Below are 20,215 nucleotides of genomic sequence, written 5' to 3'. Positions count from 1 at the left end.
GAACTCTTTTCCTGGCTTGCAGATAGCCACCTTCTCACTGTGTCCTTACATAGTGGAGAGATATCTAATGTCTCTTCCTGTTTTATAAGGATAACAGTTTTAGCAGATTACTTAGCTTCTTCAGGTAAAATTTTTTAAAAAAATGTTTGTTCCTCCAGTGACTGAATTTACAAAATGGAGTGGACAGTTACCACCTTAAATCATTGTAGAAATAAACACAGTATGATAAATAGGGAAAATTTTGATAAAAAATTCTACTGCAAAGGTAATGCTGGCACTCTTTCCTAATCAACAACCATAACTTATTCAGCTTTCCTATACTAAACACTTGGGTGAAGAAATGAAGGACCAAGGAAGCCTTCAAGAAGAAAGCAAAGGTCAAAGCAATTTCAGGCTAAAAGGGAACAATCACTCTGAGTTTTCAAAGGCTTGCCTATAGGGACACATTACAAGTGTTAATTCTTTGGGTAAGATTCACATTTACCAGACTGAATGTTTATAGTCACTGCCATTTGAAGTTTTGATCCTCAACTCATTAGAAAATTACCCAACACTGTATGTATGACCTCTTGTATTTGTCTTGTACTGCTTTTAAGCTCTTGAAATACTGAACTTTTAAACGTTTCATCCCCCTAAGACTGTAAAGCTTTTTGAGGGAAAGAGCTTTATTATGTCCCTACCCCTGTTAATCACCAAGAGGGTCACAATGAGCTCAATTAATCTACTGAATCTTTTAACTCTTTCATTTTTTTTGGAATGCCCTTGGGATATGCATTCTGTAAATGGACACTCAACATGTTTATAGTGAAAATATAATGGCTGAGAGCCTGGCCAGTGTAAACACATTCTTTCTACGTCTTAATGACAAAGGATTGCTTAGATTTAGAGAAGAAAAAGGGTGATTTCTTTTACAGTGTGTTAAAGTATTAAAAAGAAGCAACTGAAAGTTCTTTGGATTTTATGCTCTACCACAGTGCAAAGCCCTGGGGAATCTGGCCTCCTGGTTCTTCGTGCAAAGCAGAAAATCAGACTCTGTAACAAATTCTACTCAGCCTTGGGCACTTGAAGCTGAGAGCTGTGATCGTACATCATCTTCCACACTGCCAGCTTATAAACGAAATGCAAACTCTGGGCTTCTCAGCAGGGCAGGCACACAACGAGAGGAGAGGGGCCGCACGCAGAGGGGTCAAGCCCAGGAAGCAGTCAGAGACCTCTACCCCAGACCTCCCCCTCCGCAGACAACCCGAAGTAGAAGCGCAGTTGTACGTGGGCAGAGATGTGTGCCCAAGAGACGGGCACAGATGGACCGGGGACATTAGGAGCAAGGGAGCAAGGACACAAACCACGAAGGGTGATGGAAATCCACCTCGTGGACGGTATTTTCTGCCAGTGAGTGTGTGAACGTGTGAAATCTACTCCAGAACGGGTGGCCGCGGAGCCCGGCCTGGCGCGGCCTCCAGGGCGAAAAGAAAGAGGTGGCTTTGTTCCCGGGATGTGAATGAGGGAGCCGAGGCCGAGCTTACAAAAGGCAGCGTTCCGCGGCGAGAACACTTGTCTCGGTAGGGGCTTGGACAGCGCGCGAAACTCGCAATCAGGCTCCCGGCCGGAGCGGCCGGCTGCACAAGATGCCCGCAGTGGGGACAGCCTTGTTGGCCCCTGAGCTTCGCTCGTAGAGGCCGTGGCGCGGGCCCCGCCGCGTCCCCCAGCCGGCGCGGGCGGCCCCACGCGCCCGCCACTCGGCTGAGCTGCCAACACAACATTCCGTTTAAAAATAACACCCACGTGCGCTGGTAAACAAGCGCGCGCTACTGCTGGTGCCGCGCGCTCATGGCGAGCCTGTAAGGCGCGCCCGCGCGCGCGCCCGCCCTTCTCCCGCACGTGTCTGCCGGCTCCGCCCGAGCTGCGCTAGCGCGGCCCAGTCTCCGCCCCTTCGGCGGGCCGCGCACCGCCCAGGAGCCCCGAGACCGGCCGCTGCCGGGCCCTAGCGCCCCCCGTGTTACCAGGCGTGCCCCGCAGAATGCTCTCCAACTTTCCTCCCCTGATGCCACCTCATCGAGGCTGGACACATCGTCTCAGGTCTGCTCCTTCCCTCCCCTCCCCGGTCCTCTCATGTCCCTCTCCTTTTCACTCTCCCTCCCATCAGTGCGCGGAGGATTGGCTTCTGGTTCGCCCTCTCTCTATCTTCTCCTTCCTTCCTTCGAATTTTACTCGATTGTTTATTATTTGCTGGGGGGCGGAGGCGGGGGGCGGAGAGGGGCGTCTGGGGCCTGGTGACGGGTGGCCGCGGCCAGTCAGCGCGCGGCGTGGCTTGACGAGTAAGCGGCGCGGCTTGACGAATAAGCGGCGCAGCGAATGGCGACGCGGCGCAGAGATCCCGGGTCACGCGCTTGTGGATACAATGACATCATCTGTTTGTACGCGTCGAACTAGCTTGGTGCAGGGGCGGGGCCGCGCGTCACTTGAGTGACGGGTCCTGCGCAAAGCCCGGAGCCTGGAGTCGGCCGGGTGGGCGGATTCCTCGGTACGCTGGGTTGGACCTTTTTGTGTACGGGGTTGTTGCGGAGTCCGCTTTGGGCTCCAAGATATTTCTAGTGACTTGGAAGGATTTGGGGGGTGGGGGCGGGGAAAGATATTTATAAACCAAAGCGGATAGAATTTTGGTGTGCGTGTCGCATGTATTGCATTCTTAGTGCACAAATGAACGACTTTGGGTACTGATCGTAAGATAAGGACTTGTGAAGATATTTTTCTAAACCTAAAGGAGTACTTTTCTTTTAAAAAGTAAAAAATGCACAATTAGGTGTTTTGCCGTCATTTAAAAATTAGACTCATTATTTCCCATTCATAGTTGTTCAAAATTTGTTCTTGCATTTAGGAATGTGGAATAATCTGCTTTTCTCCCGAGTTACACTTCTCCCCTCGTTTGCCGTGAAATTCACGAAATGTGAAACATGATTACGGTCAAGCGTCCTAGGTTAGTGCAAACCTCTTGGTGCCTGATCAAATCTGAGGGCATTGGTTTATCGAAGTCCTGAGGGCACCAACATCTTCGCTTGCCAGTATTTTCACGCTGAGGTAACCCTTGCCATCTGCGGTCAGCATCTTATCTCGGGTGTTACCTGGTGTCGGGTTCTAATGGGGAACCGGACACCAGGGCGGGCGCAGAGCCTGGCGGAGGGACGCGCTAGCTGGGGACCCCCCGGTGCCAGGCGCCCTGCTTCGAGTCAGGGAGGCCACGCGACTGCGCTGGTGGAGGGTTTGGGGCTCTGCGGGCCCCCCCCCCTTATCCTGGGCCAGCGCCGCGCTTTGTTGTCGTTGAGGCTCGCGGGAGAGAGGAGGAGCCTGGCGGGGACCGCTGCTGGAGCCTGCGGAGTCCCGACCTCCGGCGCGCGGTCTCACACCCAAGCCCGCGGCTCCGCGGGGCCGGGTCGCGCAGGCGCGCGCGCGCGCACAGACACGCGCGCACACACACGCACACCAGCACACCCGGGCCCGCCGCCCAGCCCTCCCCCTGGGCGGGGACCCGCCCGCCCGCCGTCAGCTTAGGTTGAGGCACCCTGCGTGTGTCTATAACTTTGTGCTGCTGCCGCGGCCGCCCTGCTCGTGGAAGGGAGGAGGAGGAATGTGGAAGGCAGCAGCGCGCAGGCTGACAGGCGGTTCTTCAGGCGGGCTGCGGCGGCGGCCGGAGCGCCTCTTCTTGGCCGAGGTTGCGCGCCCCCTCCTCGCCCTGCCCCGGCCCCGCGCGGGATTGTGAGTCCTCCCCCCTCGTCCCTGAAGGGAAGGAACCCAGGTAGGCGCCGGAGCTGTGCAGCGGGTCGGCCGCCTTCCCGGTGACTCCGGATCTGCTTCTGAGCTGGGCCAGGCGCTTCCCTTTTCCCTCCCCGTGACTCGGTGTGCGCGCCCCTCTTCTCTCCCGCTAGTGTTTTTAAAGGACTTGAGTGAAGGGGGGAAACTGTCAAGATGGCAGCAGCGGGAGCAAGGAGGTGATGAACGTGCTGGTCCGGGTTTTCTGGCGGCCCGGGAGACTTGGTGCTTCCTGACCTGTTGGAAGATTGACGTTCCGACTTGCCCCCTCCTTTCGCTCTTTACCGGGAAGGGGGTGGAGTACACGACGCCCGCGGGAAAATAAACCACACAAACCCCCAAAGTGGCCGCTGCTGCTCGGCTCGACCCTTTGCGAATACCCGCCGAGCTGCTTGCCCCCCTTCTTCCCTCTTTCTTTTTTTTCTGGAAGTGACAAGGGCCCGTTTGCTCTCGGACGCACGTTCACTCTCTCAGCCCGCGGGCGAAGAGGGGAGAAGGGAGCTGCCCGCGCCTTCCCCGGGCTTGGGCCCTCCGCTAGGAGGGGGGTGGCAGGGGGGGCGCGGAGGCGGCAGGGCCAGGGACTGGGAGAAGAGCCGAAGACGCCACAGACTTTGGCGGCGTCGCCGCGGGAAGCACTTGAGCGGGCCGGAGCGAAACATAAACAAACGCACGCCCGCCCAGACTCGGGCTCCGACCACGGCTGGGCTGCGCCAGCTCGGGCTGCTGCCCGCTTTAAAGGCGCGGCCCGCGCCCCTCCCCCTTCTTCCCCGCCCCTCCCCCTTCTTCCCCGCCCCGCCACCTAGCCCAGGAGAGACCTGCAGCTTCCGCGGCGGCGGCGGGGTAGTGGGGAGTGCCCCGTGAGAGTCCGTCCGTTCGCTCCAGTCTCCCCAGCGGCCTGGTAGGGGGGCCGCGTCTGCTGCGCCGGGTCCGCGGGACGCACGTCTCCAGGTCTGCCTGCTCCTGGGAGGCGGGCGCGGTGCGATCGGGAAGCGGCGGCGGCGGCGGCGGGCGAGGACTCGCCGAGGACTGGGCTCCAGCCCGGGATAACCAACTCTCCTTCTCTCTTCTCTCGTGCTTCCCCAGGCGGCGGCAGTAGCGGCGACGGCGGCGCCCGGGAGCCCGAGCCTTCGCGGCGCCCCCGTCCCTCCCCCGCCGCACCCCGCCCCGGCGCGAGAGGAGAGCGCGAGAACCCGAGCCGCGGGCGGGCGGGCGGCGAAGATGGCAGAGGCGCCAGCCTCCCCGGCCCCGCTCTCTCCGCTCGAAGTGGAGCTGGACCCGGAGTTCGAGCCCCAAAGCCGGCCGCGCTCCTGTACGTGGCCCCTGCAGAGGCCGGAGCTCCAGGGGAGCCCGGCCAAGCCCTCGGGGGAAGCGGCCGCTGACTCCATGATCCCCGAGGAGGAGGACGATGAAGACGACGAGGACGGCGGCGGTAGGGCCGGCTCGGCCATGGCGATCGGCGGCGGCGCGGGCGGCCCGCTGGGCTCTGGACTGCTCCTGGAGGACTCGGCTCGGCTGCTAGCTCCCGGAGGGCAGGACCCCGGGTCCGGGCCAGCCCCCGCGGTGGGCGCGCTGAGCGGGGGGACGCAGACGCCGCTGCAGCCTCAGCAGACACTGCCACCGCCGCAGCCGGGGGCGGCTGGGGGCTCCGGGCAGCCGAGGAAATGCTCGTCGCGGCGGAACGCCTGGGGGAACCTGTCATACGCCGACCTGATCACTCGCGCCATCGAGAGCTCCCCGGACAAACGGCTCACTCTGTCCCAGATCTACGAGTGGATGGTGCGCTGCGTGCCCTACTTCAAGGATAAGGGCGACAGCAACAGCTCTGCCGGCTGGAAGGTGCGTACCCACCTGGGGCGGGCGGCCAGACCCGCCGGGCCTCCTGCGCATTGCGAGACGCGCCTTCGATTCGTCGGAGCGCGCCTGCGGGCGCCGGGGAGAGGGGTTGGCAGGGAGAGCCTCCACTGTGAGGCTTTGGGGGTTCTGTGTGACCCCGGAGGAGGGGAACCCGGGGATGGCCGCGCAGGCGGCGGGAGGGGGAGAGGAGGCTCCTGGGGAAGCGTCGGGCATGGCCAGGTGAGGAGAGGGCGCGAGGGACGCCAGCGAGGGAAGGACAGACGGACAGGAGTGCATTTGCCGGATTCCTGGGTCATCGCAGAGGAGGTAGGTCCTCGGCCAACTTTGGAGTCGATTTCCCGGTAGTGGGTGCACGCGAGGCCGCTGCGGGTGGAGTGAGGGGACGTGTTTGGGAGTCGGTGCCCGGAGGTGAGGTTGGATGTGTGGTTTCCAGTTGGTCGCAGGAGCATGGTGTGTTGTGACTAGCTGGATGAGAACCCTTGTGTCCAAGTTTCGGGCTTGTGGGTGTTAATTAATTCCCACAGGCATATCGATCCCATGGCAAAAAGCAGTGGTTGTAAACCTTTTCCTGGCCGGTTCTCTTTCCTTGCCTGTGTTGACACCTGTATTCCTCAGAGATGTCTCAACAGCAAACCTGCCTCGGAGTAGCCTCTGAGATGATTTGGGACCTGGAACGGGCCAGCCCTGCCACCTCGACAGGGACTAGCCGCACCTGCTGCTTCCCCACTGAGGCCTGGACTCTGGCCCTGTCTGAGGCATGGGCTCCAGGTGTGGAGGACCGGGGCCTGGCGCTTCACCTAAGCCTTTGGGAGGGAGGTTTGCTGGCAGGGCTGGACTGTAATGGCTTCTACCTATTATTATAAGTGAACCTGAAGAGAGGCTCTCTACTGCTCTTTTTCTGCCTCTTGGGGCACTGGACACGTGGTAAGGAGAGAGGTGTGGAAAGGCCTATGATGTAATGACTTCCTGCAGTTGGGCATCCAAAGAGATTAACTCCTGTGCCCCTGCTGGGCTGCTGATACCCAGCTGCTTTGCTCTTGCATCTCATCCTCCTGGTCCCGTCTCCTAAGATATGAATGTGTACCAGGCAAAAGAGAGCCCTGTGCCTTGTGCAGTTGGAGATACATATCATTTGTCAGTTGCTTCTATTAACAAGTTAGCCTTTTTTTTTTTTTTTTTTTTTAATTAAAGAGGTAGTTGCTTTCGCCTTCTGTCCTTTCCTTCGTTGTCTTTGGGGAGCCCTGTACTTCCTGGATTCCAGTGGGTGTGTAAAATAAGAATAATTTGACCTTAGGCGGAGAACTGAAACACTTTAGAAGAGTCAGTGTATGAAAAAGCTAAAGAATTTAGTGTTATTGACTTTTAATTTGCTTTAAAAAAATCTTGCAAAGTGCCTTTAAAATTTTTTTTTTATGGCTAGTATTGGGAAGGGCTAGTTTAGATACTTTAAAAGGGAAACGTGTGCTTTGATATTATTCCACCAATCTATCTCATCCTTGAACAAATACTGATGTTATGAATCTTACATTTGATTTAATTTTATTGCTTTGCAAAGGAATATGAGTTGTGTGATATGAGGGATATTTATGAAACAGATGAGAGTTTCATTTCAAAACAGTGCTAATGTGATACCTTTAAAAATTGAGTTTCCAAGTGGATAGTAAGGGTTAATCTCAATGTTCAGTGTTAGGAAGGGGTGAATTTCTGGGATCTAAGAAGATGGATTTTGGGGGGTGGTGGGATATTTTCCAAATTTCTCACACTTGAAATTTAGTCCTACACATTTTGAATTTGGTGCAGAAAATCTATTAGTTAAAAGTTAGCTTTAAGTTAGTTAAAAAGTTAACATAGGAGGGGTTTTTACCTTTCTTATTATTTTTAAGATTATGAAGGTAATTTAAACTGCACAAATAATGTTTCTTGCATCGTGTTTATAGTTAAAGATAATACCAGTTTATAGTATTTGAATTTTTTATAGTATCTGAATTTAAGATTTGTGTGAGAAAGTGGTATTACCAAAAGTAGCCATGAGTTGAGACTGGATTAATTATGTTTTCATGTAGCTTGCAGGATTTACAATAGAGATTTTGGACCTAGTCATAAACTTTGTGGTTTTATGTCCTAACTATTTTTGGTCTCATGGTTTCTATTTTCCTTCTCTGTTATCTCATCTTTCTTTAACTAAGATCTTATGAAATACTGTGAATTGAAACTGCCCAGCCCTAATATGTTTAATACAGGTCACATATTCTATGAGTATTTTTACTTGAAAATTTTACACCAATTCCATTTCTGAGTATCACACGAAAACTAATCCTTGAAGACTATAGGGATATAATTTAGTTGAAGAGTTTTTGTAAGATGACCTTTATCAAAAGATGCAGCCATGCAGGAACTTCCAAATCTTTGATGATGGAGAATGCCCTTTGAAACTGGGGCTGCTGGTTTCACATTCCGATTATGACTAATAGCCAAGCTTTTTTGTGCTTGTGGTTTAGTGGGGGGTGGAAGAAGAGGGACAAGGGAGAGGTCAGGAGCTAATTGTGACCCATTTCCATGCATCCGAGTTTCAGGAGTTGATTTCTATCATGATTAGTCATTTTGGAAGCATGCATGTGCATTTAAACCACACTACTTTCACTCTGAGTTATGCATGAAGGTTTTTAACTTCTAAAAATGTCTAGAATTCAGGTTAACCTCTCCTAGTCATGTGTACACATAGGCATAATATGCAGGGTCTAGGCCTTACTTCTTTTGTAGCTTTTTGGGCTATTGTATTATGAGATCTTGTAACCAGAATTATCACTCTAAGATCGTAGACTGAATTAGAAAAGAGGACTTAGAGATCAGAATTGAGACCAGTGGCTCAAAATCCTGGTTGCATGTTAGAATTACCTGGGAGCTTTTAAAAAATACCAGTGCCCAGAGAACCTGATTTAACTGGGCTGATGTGTGGGCATTGGTTGGTGGGGTTGTTTTAGTTTTATTTTGAAGTTTCTCAGGTGATTTTAATGTACAGCCAGGATGAAGTTTGCAGATCTCCTTCAACCCCCTTATTTTATAGGTGAAGAACCTGATTCTTCAAGTTAATCACTTTTCTAAGGTCACACAGCTAGTTAGTACAGAGGTAGTTAGTAGCCGTTGTTCTAGAGATCTTTTTTACACTGTTTTTCTCTTTAAATTGATCCTTTTTAAAGGTTATTTATTAAATACTGAGTAGTCTTATGTAAGTAGAAGTTGTTTTCCTGAAAAGCATAGTTGCCTCTCAATCTAAAAAATCTTGGTTATTGTTTCAGCATTGGAAGATGGATGATTATTGATGGAGGCTGAGTGAGTGCACAGTGTTTTTAAAGCTGTCTGGTGCCTATCAGGATGGATACTTAGGAACTATGAAGTGACGAAGGAGGCAAAAAAGAGAGCATTTTAACAAAAGGAGAAAGCTCTTGGTTAACTGAAGTTTGTCGGATGCAAACTGTGCCAGGGAGAAAGGTGATGGCTATCTTGCAGGTTCCCTTACCTCGGGCATGAAAGTAGAAATGAATAATCAGATGTGGTTAAGAGGGGAAAAGGTTACATTTCCTTTAATTCAGATTCAGCTTACTTGCATCGCACCTGTAATTGAGCTGGTGAGTTGTCTGTTTCCTCCTGTCTCAGGCAGACCTCTAGGACTCCAGGGTTTACCTGGTAAGGCCCATTTATTACTGATTGTCCTACACACGTCCACACATCTGTGGTTCCCATGGGTCAGGGCACAGTCACGTTAGGCAGCCATGAGTTTCTGTGGTGGTTCCTACAGTTTCATAAATGTAAGATACTGTGTGAGGACTTCTGCTGCTGCTGCAGAGGATGATTCTTCAAGAGACCGAGTCTTCCTTCATGTGAGAATGTGTCCTCTCACCAGTTCTTCCCAAGGTTGAAAGATGAGGGCTGACCCGCCACATAAAGCTTGCTCACGTCCTCACTGTTCTAGCTTTTTAGATGAACGCACCCAATTCCTTTTCAACATACTGTGTTTAAAAAATGTTATTTTAACTGCAACTTTGATGTTTAAAAATATTTTTAACAATTTCAAAATGACAAACTCATAATAATTCCATATTGGCCTCTAATTTTGACCTCAGTCACCTTCTGGAGTAAAGGGCCAGTTACGGTCGTGCCATGTATGAGGAATCTGTCTGCAGCTTGGCCCCTGTTGCTAAAATGCTGTTTTGTAATTTCCTTTGGCAGTACTGTCTTCGTCAGTGATTCTCAACTAACATACTTCCTCTTTCTACAGCAGCAGTACACCAGGGGGACTGTTTTTCTTCTTTTTCAAAGCTGTGTCATCGACCTGTGAGGTGAAGAAATTGGCCCTTTTAGACTTTGATCGGTGAGCTCCGTGTAGCAGAGAGACTCTTTTAAAAAGAAGCTGTTTGTTTTGATATGTTTATCTCCTTCTTCGAAAATGAAATGAAACTATGCAGACTTATTTTTAGGAGTTTTTAGGAGGATTCTATTTTAAGAGAATGACACCATAGAAGAACATCTTGTAGTTAAACTTTTTAATACTCTAATTGTGATGCTTACTTAAAACCTGCAAGGTATTTTTATTTGGAAAATTAATGAAGAAGCCTTGTCCCACTAAAAAATCATTTACTTGGTTTTCAAAAAGTTTAGCAGACACCATTCATCCAAAGATCTTTATAAAAATGCAAAGATAAGACTTTCTAGGCCAGTGCCTTCTGGGGAGGTACCCAAATTACCCATTGCTGATCAGATTCCAGATTCCCTGGGCTGGAGAGAATATGGAATTTATTTTGTTTTCATACTCATTCATCTTGTCTGTGAGGAACAGACTTGCTCCTATTTTTGACTCCTCATTTTTCTCCTCACCGTTTCCTGTATCACAAATGGAGGAGCCCTGAAGACCACTTTGGCTTTTTGCTGCTATAGAAGGAGCTGGGGATGCCACATATGTAGGTGGGTTAGTATCAGTGGATGATACAGCTGGCGTACAGTAAGTGAGTAAAAGATTGGAAAGAGAAAACCTTTTTACCCGTTTGCATTTCATGCCATTTGATTCATTCAGCAAGTATGTATCAACGGCATACAGTGTGCAGGGCGGTCTGCCGGGCCCAGGGATGTAGTGGTAGCACAAGGCAGATAAGGTTCCAGTTCATAGGAGTTCGTATTCTCTTGGGGGAAGACAGAAAATAGACATGCAAATCTGTGCTCTGTAAACTTGTCCCTTCTCTTTGCCTTTTTTCCCCTCTGTACTTCTACTTTCCTTAGTGCTTCGGCTCTCTGCAGAGAAGTTACCAGCAAACGGCAAAGTCGAAGTTGAGCTCTGGCTTGGAGCTGGCTTTTAGCTCTCTGCAGATCATCTTCAGCTTGCTTTAGAGATGCAAGGCCGCTGTCACATGGCTCCTGCAGTTTGGGTTTGTTTGGGAGAAGCTGGGGCCTTCCCAGGCCCACCCGGATTAGAGCATGCCTGTGGCCCTGGACTAATCTGGGGTCCCCAATTCTGTCTTGTGGGGCTGTGGTATAGGACCGGCCTCTCGGAGTAGATGTGGAGCCTTGATGTAGTCGAATCATCTGTATTGCTTCTTGCCTCAAATTCAGAACTAAACGAAGTCTTAAAAATCCTCTAACTACTTAATTTTGCAAGTGAGGAAACAGGCCAGGAGCATGTGAGGGACTACCTCAGGGACCCACAGCTAGCAGGGGTGGAGTTAAGAGTGTCTGTGTGAACTGAACCCAGGGCACAAGTGTTCTGTAATATCTGTTACTAACCATTGTGGTTTCACAGCTGTTCGAGTCATCTCCATTTCTGCAAACTCTTACTTCATTTTCTCTCCTCTGCTTCCCCTCCCCCATCCTCTAGGCTGGCTGGCAGGACAGTAGCTGTGTTTCTCTTTTTGCATTCTGCATCAGCACTCTCCGCTCACCTTGCTGGAAAAACCTACTCTCTCAACCCCACCCTACCCTGCCCACCCTCTGACTCCTGTCTGTTCCTTTTGCCATTTTTCTGTGACTCCTGTATATTCTCAACTACAGTGTAAAAGCCTTGAAAGCAAGGAAGGTGTCTAACAGACAGAAGCATTTCTGATGCTGGGATCTGCTCTTGGGATCATTACGTCCTCAGCCCGTGAGCTTAGCCTTGTTCTGGGACAGTGACACTGAAAGGGGATGACGTGACTCAGGAGTGGGGTGACGTCATGTGTAGAGTCTTTTGGATGCTTGTAGCCATGAAGGTGGCCCAGACCTCCTAGCGTTGGTGTCGATATGATGTAGTGTAATTATGAAATGATGCGTTGCTATCTAAGGCATTTCTTGTAGTGTCTTATTTCTGCAGTTCTAGTGTAGAGGTCCTTGAAAACTTCATCAGTGCCAGTCACTACCCATCACAGAAACTGAGGGAAACCTGATCTTCGGATGACTTTTCCTTAAGAGAAGGTTGAAATCAAGTCTTCCCTCTGTGTGTGGACCCCACTTTATGCAGCATCAATGTGACTGTCTAGAAAGAGTCACCATGGCATTGTTCAGCCTAAAACGTATATACTTACCCACTATAGGAGCAGAGCTGTGGTGTAAAACTAAGTTGTCCATAATGTTCTGCATTTGGGGGTATAAATCCTAGATGTACTTGAAGTTTTTTATTTATGGATTGGAAAATAGAAGTCACATATGAAGGAAGGAGAGAGAGCGAGCAGTCTGAGCTGGACCTTTCCAGGGCTAGTGTGCAACTCTTCCGAAGCAGTTTTCTGAATAGGTGGTTCAAATAGTGATTATCATAGGAGATCCCGATTCTGATCGCATCACTGCCCAGACAGGCTCAGCATCTAACCATTTTATTCTTGACTGAACAACTTTCATTTCTCAGTATTGCAGTTTCCCCAGTTGGAAAAAGAAGTATAATAGCAAGCATTCATAGAATATCGTGATGTATCACTCCTTCCTGGTGAAACACAAATGTATAATTAGAGTATGTTTCAAGCTGGGCTTTTTTTTTTTTTTTTCACCTAAGAGTGTGCATTTTCACTTGGACCTTTTTTTGTGGTTTTAATCTTGAGGCTTTTTCTCTGGAGTGTGTTAGTCCCTACTATGGGATAACATTACAAAGTGAAGTAGACTTAAGTTCTCTGGTGGCCTGTGGTACCTGCACTAATTTGCTACTTCTATAATTGTCTGTGGTGAAGAAGCCAGGTTATCTTCTGGGGGCTCACCATGCCTGGGTGTCCAGATGCACCCCTGGCCTGCAGTGGAGAGGTGAGCTTAGAGCAAGGAAAGCTGTGGCATGCTTGTGGGGCAAAGCCAAGGTCGGAAGTGGCCCCTGCCACACGCAGATAAGCAAATGCATTAGCTTTCCTCTGGAGTGAACCCGTAATAAACCCAACAGATGCCTTTGGCAGTTTTCAGTATGTGTTTTGTAATTTCTTATTTATTTCTTCGAAGACTTTTGCGTGTATATGTGTGGGAGAATCCACATCATATTTTTCCTTGTGTTTTGGATGTCTAGTGAAATTAATAACTTGGCTCCTGAAACCATTGAGAATTTTCTTTAAATTTAGAGCCAGAAGAGGGAGTACCCAAGTCTTTAAACTGATCTCAAGTTTTTTTTCCCCACACAGCTAAAATAATACCTTGGTTAAAAACAACAAAAAAAAAGAACTCTAAAGTGCTTCCATGTAGGCTTATGTCATTGTTAGAAAAGGATAATTTGGAGGAGGGAGTGTTTAAAAACCCAAGGTAACTTTTTTAAAAGGAAACTTTGGTCTCCTAAGACCCATGGTCCAATTCTCATCCCCAAATAGTTAAATGAAAGCATTTTTCACTGAAAAATGTCTTCTCCTGGCTTACATCTTTTTACTACTCCACTCTTGATAATATATGTGAATGTTCATCTGTACCTGATACCAAACTTCACAGTATGTCAAGTGTCTGGGTCAGTGGATGGTTCTGTGTTTAGTGCTCTTTTGATTGAGACTTTTGATATTTTCCAAGATTTCATTTTCCTGTGGGTGAGAGAAAGGCAAAAGCTACATTATTCCCAATTCAAATTTAGTAGTTATGGATCCACTGGAGATGATAACTTTGACATTTTTATCATCTAAAGTTCTGTAGTTTTGTGAAGCTGTAATTTGTCATCTCCCTCCACTTTGCCCCATGTTTTGGTGGTGGTGGTTTATTTTCATTTGGCAGCTGTTCTGGGTTGAATAGTATCCCCCCCAAATTCATGTCCACCTGGAACCTCAGAATGTAACCTTGTTTGGAAATAGGGTCTTTCCGGGGGTAGTTCGTTAAATTAAGATGAGGTCATATTGGATTAGTGTGGGCCCTAAATCCAATGACTTGTATCCTTATGAGGAGAGGAGAGGACATGGTAGATGCAGAGAAGGCTGCATGAAGGCTGAGGCAAAGGTTGGAGCAATGCAGTTACAAGCCAGGGAGCATCAGACTGCTGGGAGATACCAGAAGCTAGGCAGAGGCCAGGAAGGATCCTGCCCTGGAGCCTTCAGAGGGAGCATGGTGCCGCCCATGCCTTGATTTTGGACTTCTAACCTCCAGCACCGTGAGAGAATAAGTTTTTGTTGTTTGAAGCCCCTGAGTTTGTGGTTATTTGTTATGGTAGCTCTAGGGAACAAACACAGGAGCACAGGGGTGGAAGAGAGGGACAGGAAGGGTTGTAGATAGAAGAGAAGAATAAAAAGGTTTTATTTTATTTTTTTAAATTGAGATATAACTGACATACAATATTATTAGTGTCAGGTGTACAACATAATGATTTGGTATTTATATGTGTTGCAAAATGATCATCACCGTAAGTCTAGTTAACATTTTTTTTTTCTTGTAATGAAAACTTTTAAGATTTACTATCTTAGCAACTTTCAGATATACAAATATTAACTACAGTCACCATGCTGTATATTACATTCCCAGGACTTACTTATTTTATAACTGGAAATTTGTATCTTTTGACCCCCCTTCACATATTTTGCCCGCCCCCCCCCCAAAAAAAAAGGTTTTATTGAGATTAAAATTAAAATGTTAATCATTGATAGGCTACTTTCTGGTAATTTATTTATTTATTTATTTATTTTTGGCTCTGTTGGGTCTTCATTCCTGTGCGAGGGCTTTCTCTACTTGTGGCAAGTGGGGGCCACTCTTCATCACGGTGCGCGGGCCTCTCACTATCGCGGGCTCTCTTGTTGCGGAGCACAGGCTCCAGACGCGCAGGCTCAGTAGTTGTGGCTCACGGGCCTAGTTGCTCCGCGGCATGTGGGATCTTCCCAGACCAGGGCTCGAACCCGTGTCCCCTGCATTGGCAGGCAGATTCTCAACCACTGCGCCACCAGGGAAGCCCGCCTACTTTCTGGTAATTTAAATTTCTTCTTTCTTCATCCTGCTTTGAGGCACAGAAGGGAGGCATGAATTCCCCTGATTGCCCAATGAGAACTGCTGCAACTCGTCCCTCCCTCCCTCCCGCTTAGCCTGTATTCTGGGCTCCCTCCCTAACCCTCCCACTCTGCTTACTCAATTTCTACTTTTTGGCCTCTTTCGTGAAGCTGGTGGAATGGCTGTGCTTGTGGAGTGTGGACTTGAGGTTTACTCTAAGGCCATGAGGTGTGGCTGAGCGACTTGGTCTAGGACCGTCAGTCGTCAGTCTTTAAGGGCAGGGAGCAGCCTGGGTCCTCAGCGAAAGGAGAGTGAGTTTTGAAGAATTCTCTCTTCCCTGTCCCAGTCAGGCTTGAGAAGATGCAGCCCCATCAGTTTCACTGCCATCCATGGTGGCAGTAAGGCTAATCCAGAATCTCTCTGGAGTCCCCTCAGCTCCTCCTATGCTTGGTTCAAGGCCTTTCAGGGTCTCAACACACTTGAGCCTTCAGGCTCCCGTCCCCTCTGTATACATTTATGTCCACAAAACCCAACAATTCCAATGGGGCATAGAACATAGAGTGGTTGTCCTCATCCAAGTAGCAGCAGGTATTTTCTAGGTACCTCGTAGGTGTTTGGGCTGAATTATTCAGAAGTATTTAAGAATCAGAATTGCGTCTGTTTTTTCTCATATTTCAAAATGATATTTTTGGGAAAGGGAGCCAGGGTTATAAGTCAACTGGAAGCACAGTTTTGTTTTTAAAATAAAAAGAGGAGTTGACACAAGATATTCTGAAGCCTAGTTATAATAATAGCAGTAGTAACTATGATTTATTGAACACTTACTATGTGCCAATTACTCAGCTAGGGTTTTTACATTTAATATTGATCCTACGTGATAGGCATTTAAATATAAATCCCAATTTAAAGGCAAGAAAATGGTTCAGAGAGGTTTAAGTAAATTGCTTGGGATTCAAACCCAAGTTTCTTTGAACTTTTGCCTTTTCTAGTATGTTCTGCTGCCTCCTGAGTGCGGGTGGGACTTTTCGGTAGGGGTGAGACAGCAGTAAAATGAAATAGCTCCCATTTTGTAAGTTGCTACTGTGTGCCACATTCTTTATATATATTACCATCAATCCCATTATTAATCTTTCAGAATACTGTCTTGAATGTTTATCTTCCGAACTGTGGCTGACTCAGGGTAGCTAACGCGTCTCTGTGTTGGTGGGGGAGTGGACGGAGAGCCATGATTTAGGCTCCTGCCTCTGATTTTGCATGAGCTAATAATTTTAAGAATCCAGTCAGTGCCTGGGCTTTTAGTGGGGGAGTTTGATTTGGGGATTCTCATTTCTGTTTGGATACTGCCTTGTGTAACCATGGTTTACTGTGGGTCAGATACATAGTGTATTACTATTGAGAACTAATAGAGGGATACATGGTGTGTGGAAATCCTTTGGGTTGGGCTTTTGTCTCTGAGAAATTTCTGCCTTGGTAGAACAGAATATCTCTGTTTCTGTAGGCTTCGAGTAGGTAGATGGATGGAGATAATACCACCAAGAAAAACGGATTTCAGGGAAAAAAAACCAACCAACATTTATAAGAAGTTTCTGGCGGAAGTGTGGTTGCTGTGTCAGATCTCATAATTAAAGGTATTAAGCATATTTTGTGAGGTGGTCGACCCTTTGCAATGCAGTTACTAACGGGTTTAAAGGCAGGTACTAAGACAGAAACAGAAAATGTTGCATAATGCAAGTGGCTGGCCAGGTTAAAGTGTTTATCTTATTAAGGAGCTTACTGCTTTTGTCTTCAAGGTAAAATATGTATGAGTAGGACCTAAAATGATGCTTTTAATTGGCCATAGGAATGTAGCACCCGTGCCCCCTGAGATAAAATATGGCTTGCAGAACACTAATCTCGTGTGTGTGTTGGAAAAAATTTTAGAACTCTCAGTTTCACAGTAAAGATAGGTGAGTAGTGTCTGGACAGTGTCCAGAAGATAGACTGAAACCCCGTGATAAACGTGGAGCAGGCAGAATGGCTCTGCCTGATAGCTGAACACAGCCAGGGTGTGGGGGAGGGCAACAGGGCCAGAGGCAGCTGCGAAGAAGGCGGCCTTGGCCTCTGTGGACTTTTAAAGGCACAACTCTGGGTATAGGTCTGAAGTTGAAGCAGGGCATAAAATTATATCCAGTACAACTTGTTAGATGTCTCCTTGAAAATTGGTACTACATTAAAAAGATCAAGTGGAGAGTTAATCCATTGATTCGCATAATTCAAATCTCAAAACTGCCTTTTTCCCTAAAGTGTCCTAATAATTAATTTCAAAAATGATAGTTCTTTCATCATAAATTATCTAGATAATTGCCTCGGTTCCATATTTCACATTAAGCTTGTCTGAGTGATGTTTAAAGCCTCCTGCTCACCTTCCTGTCCTTTCTCTTTTTTATTTTCATTTTTATTTTACTTAATGTTTTTTAAAAAAACTCAGTATAGTTTTTCTTCTAATGCTGTAAGGGTTTCATAAAGTAAAAACACTTTCTCTAGATCTCTCCATTAGAACTTCTTGTTGGTAAATTCCTTAAAAAAATTCTACCTATGGGGATATATGCACACGTACAGCTGATTCGCTTTGTTATAAAGCAGAAACTAACACACCATTGTAAACTAACACACCACTACATTCTGTAAAGCAGAAACTAACACACTATTATTGCTGCAGTCTCTTCCCTCTTACGCCATTGTAAAGCAATTATACTCCAATAAAGATGTTAAAAAAAAAATTCTACCTAATTTAAAACTCCGTTTTGCTGCATATTTCTTCTAGAATTTTTACCTTATATGATAGCTGTTCTGGGGCTTCGTGGCAGCCTTCATTTCCAAATCAAGGACTTGTTAATCGCACCCTTCATACTTTTTGTTTTTCTTCTTCTTTCCCCGGGCGGTAGGATGAGAAGGGACATACCATTATTCACTAGTTATTTGTCAGAATAGTCCCATTAACAGCATCAATTTGCCATTTATGAATATACCTATCATGTAAATAAACAGTGGCCCATAGACTACATTTTAAGCAAGGTAATTTTTTTTAAAAAGTAAAAAATTGAAACTCTTGAGTCCAAGCATTCTCCTGAATTTCTTTAAAAGAACAGTGATCAGATATATACACTACTATGTATAAAATAGCTAACTAATGAGAACCTGCTGTATAGCACAGGGAATTGTACTCAATGCTCTGTGGTGACCTAAATGGGAAGGAAATCCAAAAAAGAGGGGATACATGTATACATATAGCTGATTCACTTTGCTGTACAGCAGAAACTAACACAACACTGTAAAGCAACTATACTCCAATAAAAATTAATTAATTTTAAAAAAAAGAACAATGATCAGTTATTTGGGGTGCATCATATGTGTAACCCTGAGAAACCCGGGGTGTGCCTTGGAAATGTTGTGGGCCTGATTCTTTTAAAGTTGTCTTCCAGCTGACACGGGTGTGAGCATGCTTGCTTTAGCACACTTGGGCTCTTAAGCTCCTGATAGATAGCTTCCTAGGTGAGCTAGTATACTGTTTCTTGAAATTAGTGACCTCGATCAGGCCTTCTATCTACAACCCTGTCCAATACAGATAAGCTTACAGCCTTCTGTTTGAATAGATGCATGTCCTCTGCTGAACTGAATTATCTAAATCAGTCCTGTTTAGTCCCCTTCCTTTCCAAGAAAGATCCTTTTTTTTCAGGCTGAAAGTCTAGGTCATCTGGGCCATGTGTTAGGCTTTACCACATTCAACCTTCATGTTAGTTGCCAAGGTGAAATTTAGCTTCCGATATATTTTGGCCGCGCTGCATGGCTTGCTGGATCTTAGTTCCCCAACCAGGGATTGAACCCGGGCCCTCGGCAGTGAAAGCGTGGGGTCCTAACCATTGGACTGCCAGGGGAATTCCCTGGCATCCGATTGTAGGCATCTTTTAGTAGGTGTTCTTTGGGAGGAGGGAGAGGTTTATTCTGATAGTCTCATAAAATCAGGGAATGCTTCAAGTTAATTTGTGGGCAGTCAGTACTGAATTAAGTGAAGTACCATGTGTCAAATTAGGAAAGCTAACTTAAGGTGTTAGTGAAAGCTACCATCTTCCAAATTGATTTTAACATAATGACTTAACAAGTGAATGTTTTTATCAAAAATTACTATTCTCATTTTTAAGATGCAGATTTTCCCACATCTTGGTTTTCTAATTACATCAAAGGCTTTAAAATGATAGATAGTTTTAACTGTTAGCGCAGTGGGATAACATCTGGTTTTTCTGTCTGGGCTCCCAGTGTTTGTCCTGTTGTGAGCAAAGATAATTTTCACCTGACGTCTGTCTGTATTACCTGCGCTGAGATTCCCTGCTCTGTCCACTGACCACCAACACTGCATTCTTCTAACTGGTCTGTTTTGTGTTCATCATTCTGCCTTAAACAGGATCATAAAGCTTTCAGATATCTTTTCCGGCTTGTTACCTCATGCATCTGTGCTTAGTCAAGAAGGAAGAGAAGAAAATAACTCTATCTTGGTTTTATCATCTGCATCACATGATTTTACAACTTTGAAAACTCACTTGTCAGTGTGGTTACTGGGGAGATAAGTTCAATTACCAAGGGCTCTGAGAGTGACTGCTGTAGTCTCTTCCCTCTTGCCTCCCCTTTGGAAAAGAAAAACATTTAACTTTGCTCAAGGATACATTTTATTGTTTTTCCGGAGCATGATTTCAAAGTTGAACATTTAGAGGATTTGTCTGTGAGACATTAAAAGCTCTTTGCCTCGAGTTCCTAGTTATTAACTCTTCTGAAAAAAATAGTACCGTTTTAAAAAAGGTTTCCTGATATGTCCTTTGGACTGTTGCCATGTCTGTGGCAGTTGAGGGTACTTCCTTGATTATCTAGCTGTTTCTGATTTTTGAACCTAAGACCGCCAGTGTTGGGTTGATCCTTAGATAGTCTCAGAATCTAAGAGCCTCAGTTTTACTTGTCCTAGTCGTTCCCAGCTACTTTCCCATTCTTTCTTGTTTTGTGTCATTAGACATTATCTAAAGAGGTCTTACTGCTCTTCTTCTCTCTTTCCCATCACCCATTATTTCTCTGTGACCTTTCTCCTGCATCAGTGGTTTTCAATCTTGGCCGTATTTGAGAATCACGGGGAAGCTTTGGAAAACACCAGTGTCGAGGT

General features: G+C 46.9%; 1 protein-coding gene across 6 annotated transcripts in view; it reads left to right on the top strand.

Moving 5' to 3' along the window:
- The first annotated feature begins 1,934 nt into the window (after positions 1–1,934).
- FOXO3 (forkhead box O3) overlaps positions 1,935–20,215 on the top strand; it is a 120,526-nt gene continuing 102,245 nt past the window's right edge. Inside the window, exons 1-2 of one of the 6 annotated variants that reach the window (XM_082475224.1) lie at positions 1,935–2,076; positions 4,888–5,640. In XM_082475224.1, the coding sequence (XP_082331350.1) occupies positions 5,023–5,640 (618 nt within the window). In that variant the 5' untranslated portion in view covers positions 1,935–2,076; positions 4,888–5,022. Of the gene's footprint in view, positions 2,077–2,611; positions 3,791–4,887; positions 5,641–5,770; positions 5,965–20,215 lie in introns of those variants that run through there. The other 5 variants (XM_082475228.1, XM_082475223.1, XM_082475222.1 and 2 more) reach the window with 5 other exon arrangements.

Source organism: Balaenoptera physalus (assembly GCF_965194825.1).
Source record: "Balaenoptera physalus genome assembly, chromosome: 9".
Classification (NCBI taxonomy): Eukaryota; Metazoa; Chordata; class Mammalia; order Artiodactyla; family Balaenopteridae; genus Balaenoptera; species Balaenoptera physalus.
This window is presented reverse-complemented; position numbering and strand designations above follow the sequence as displayed.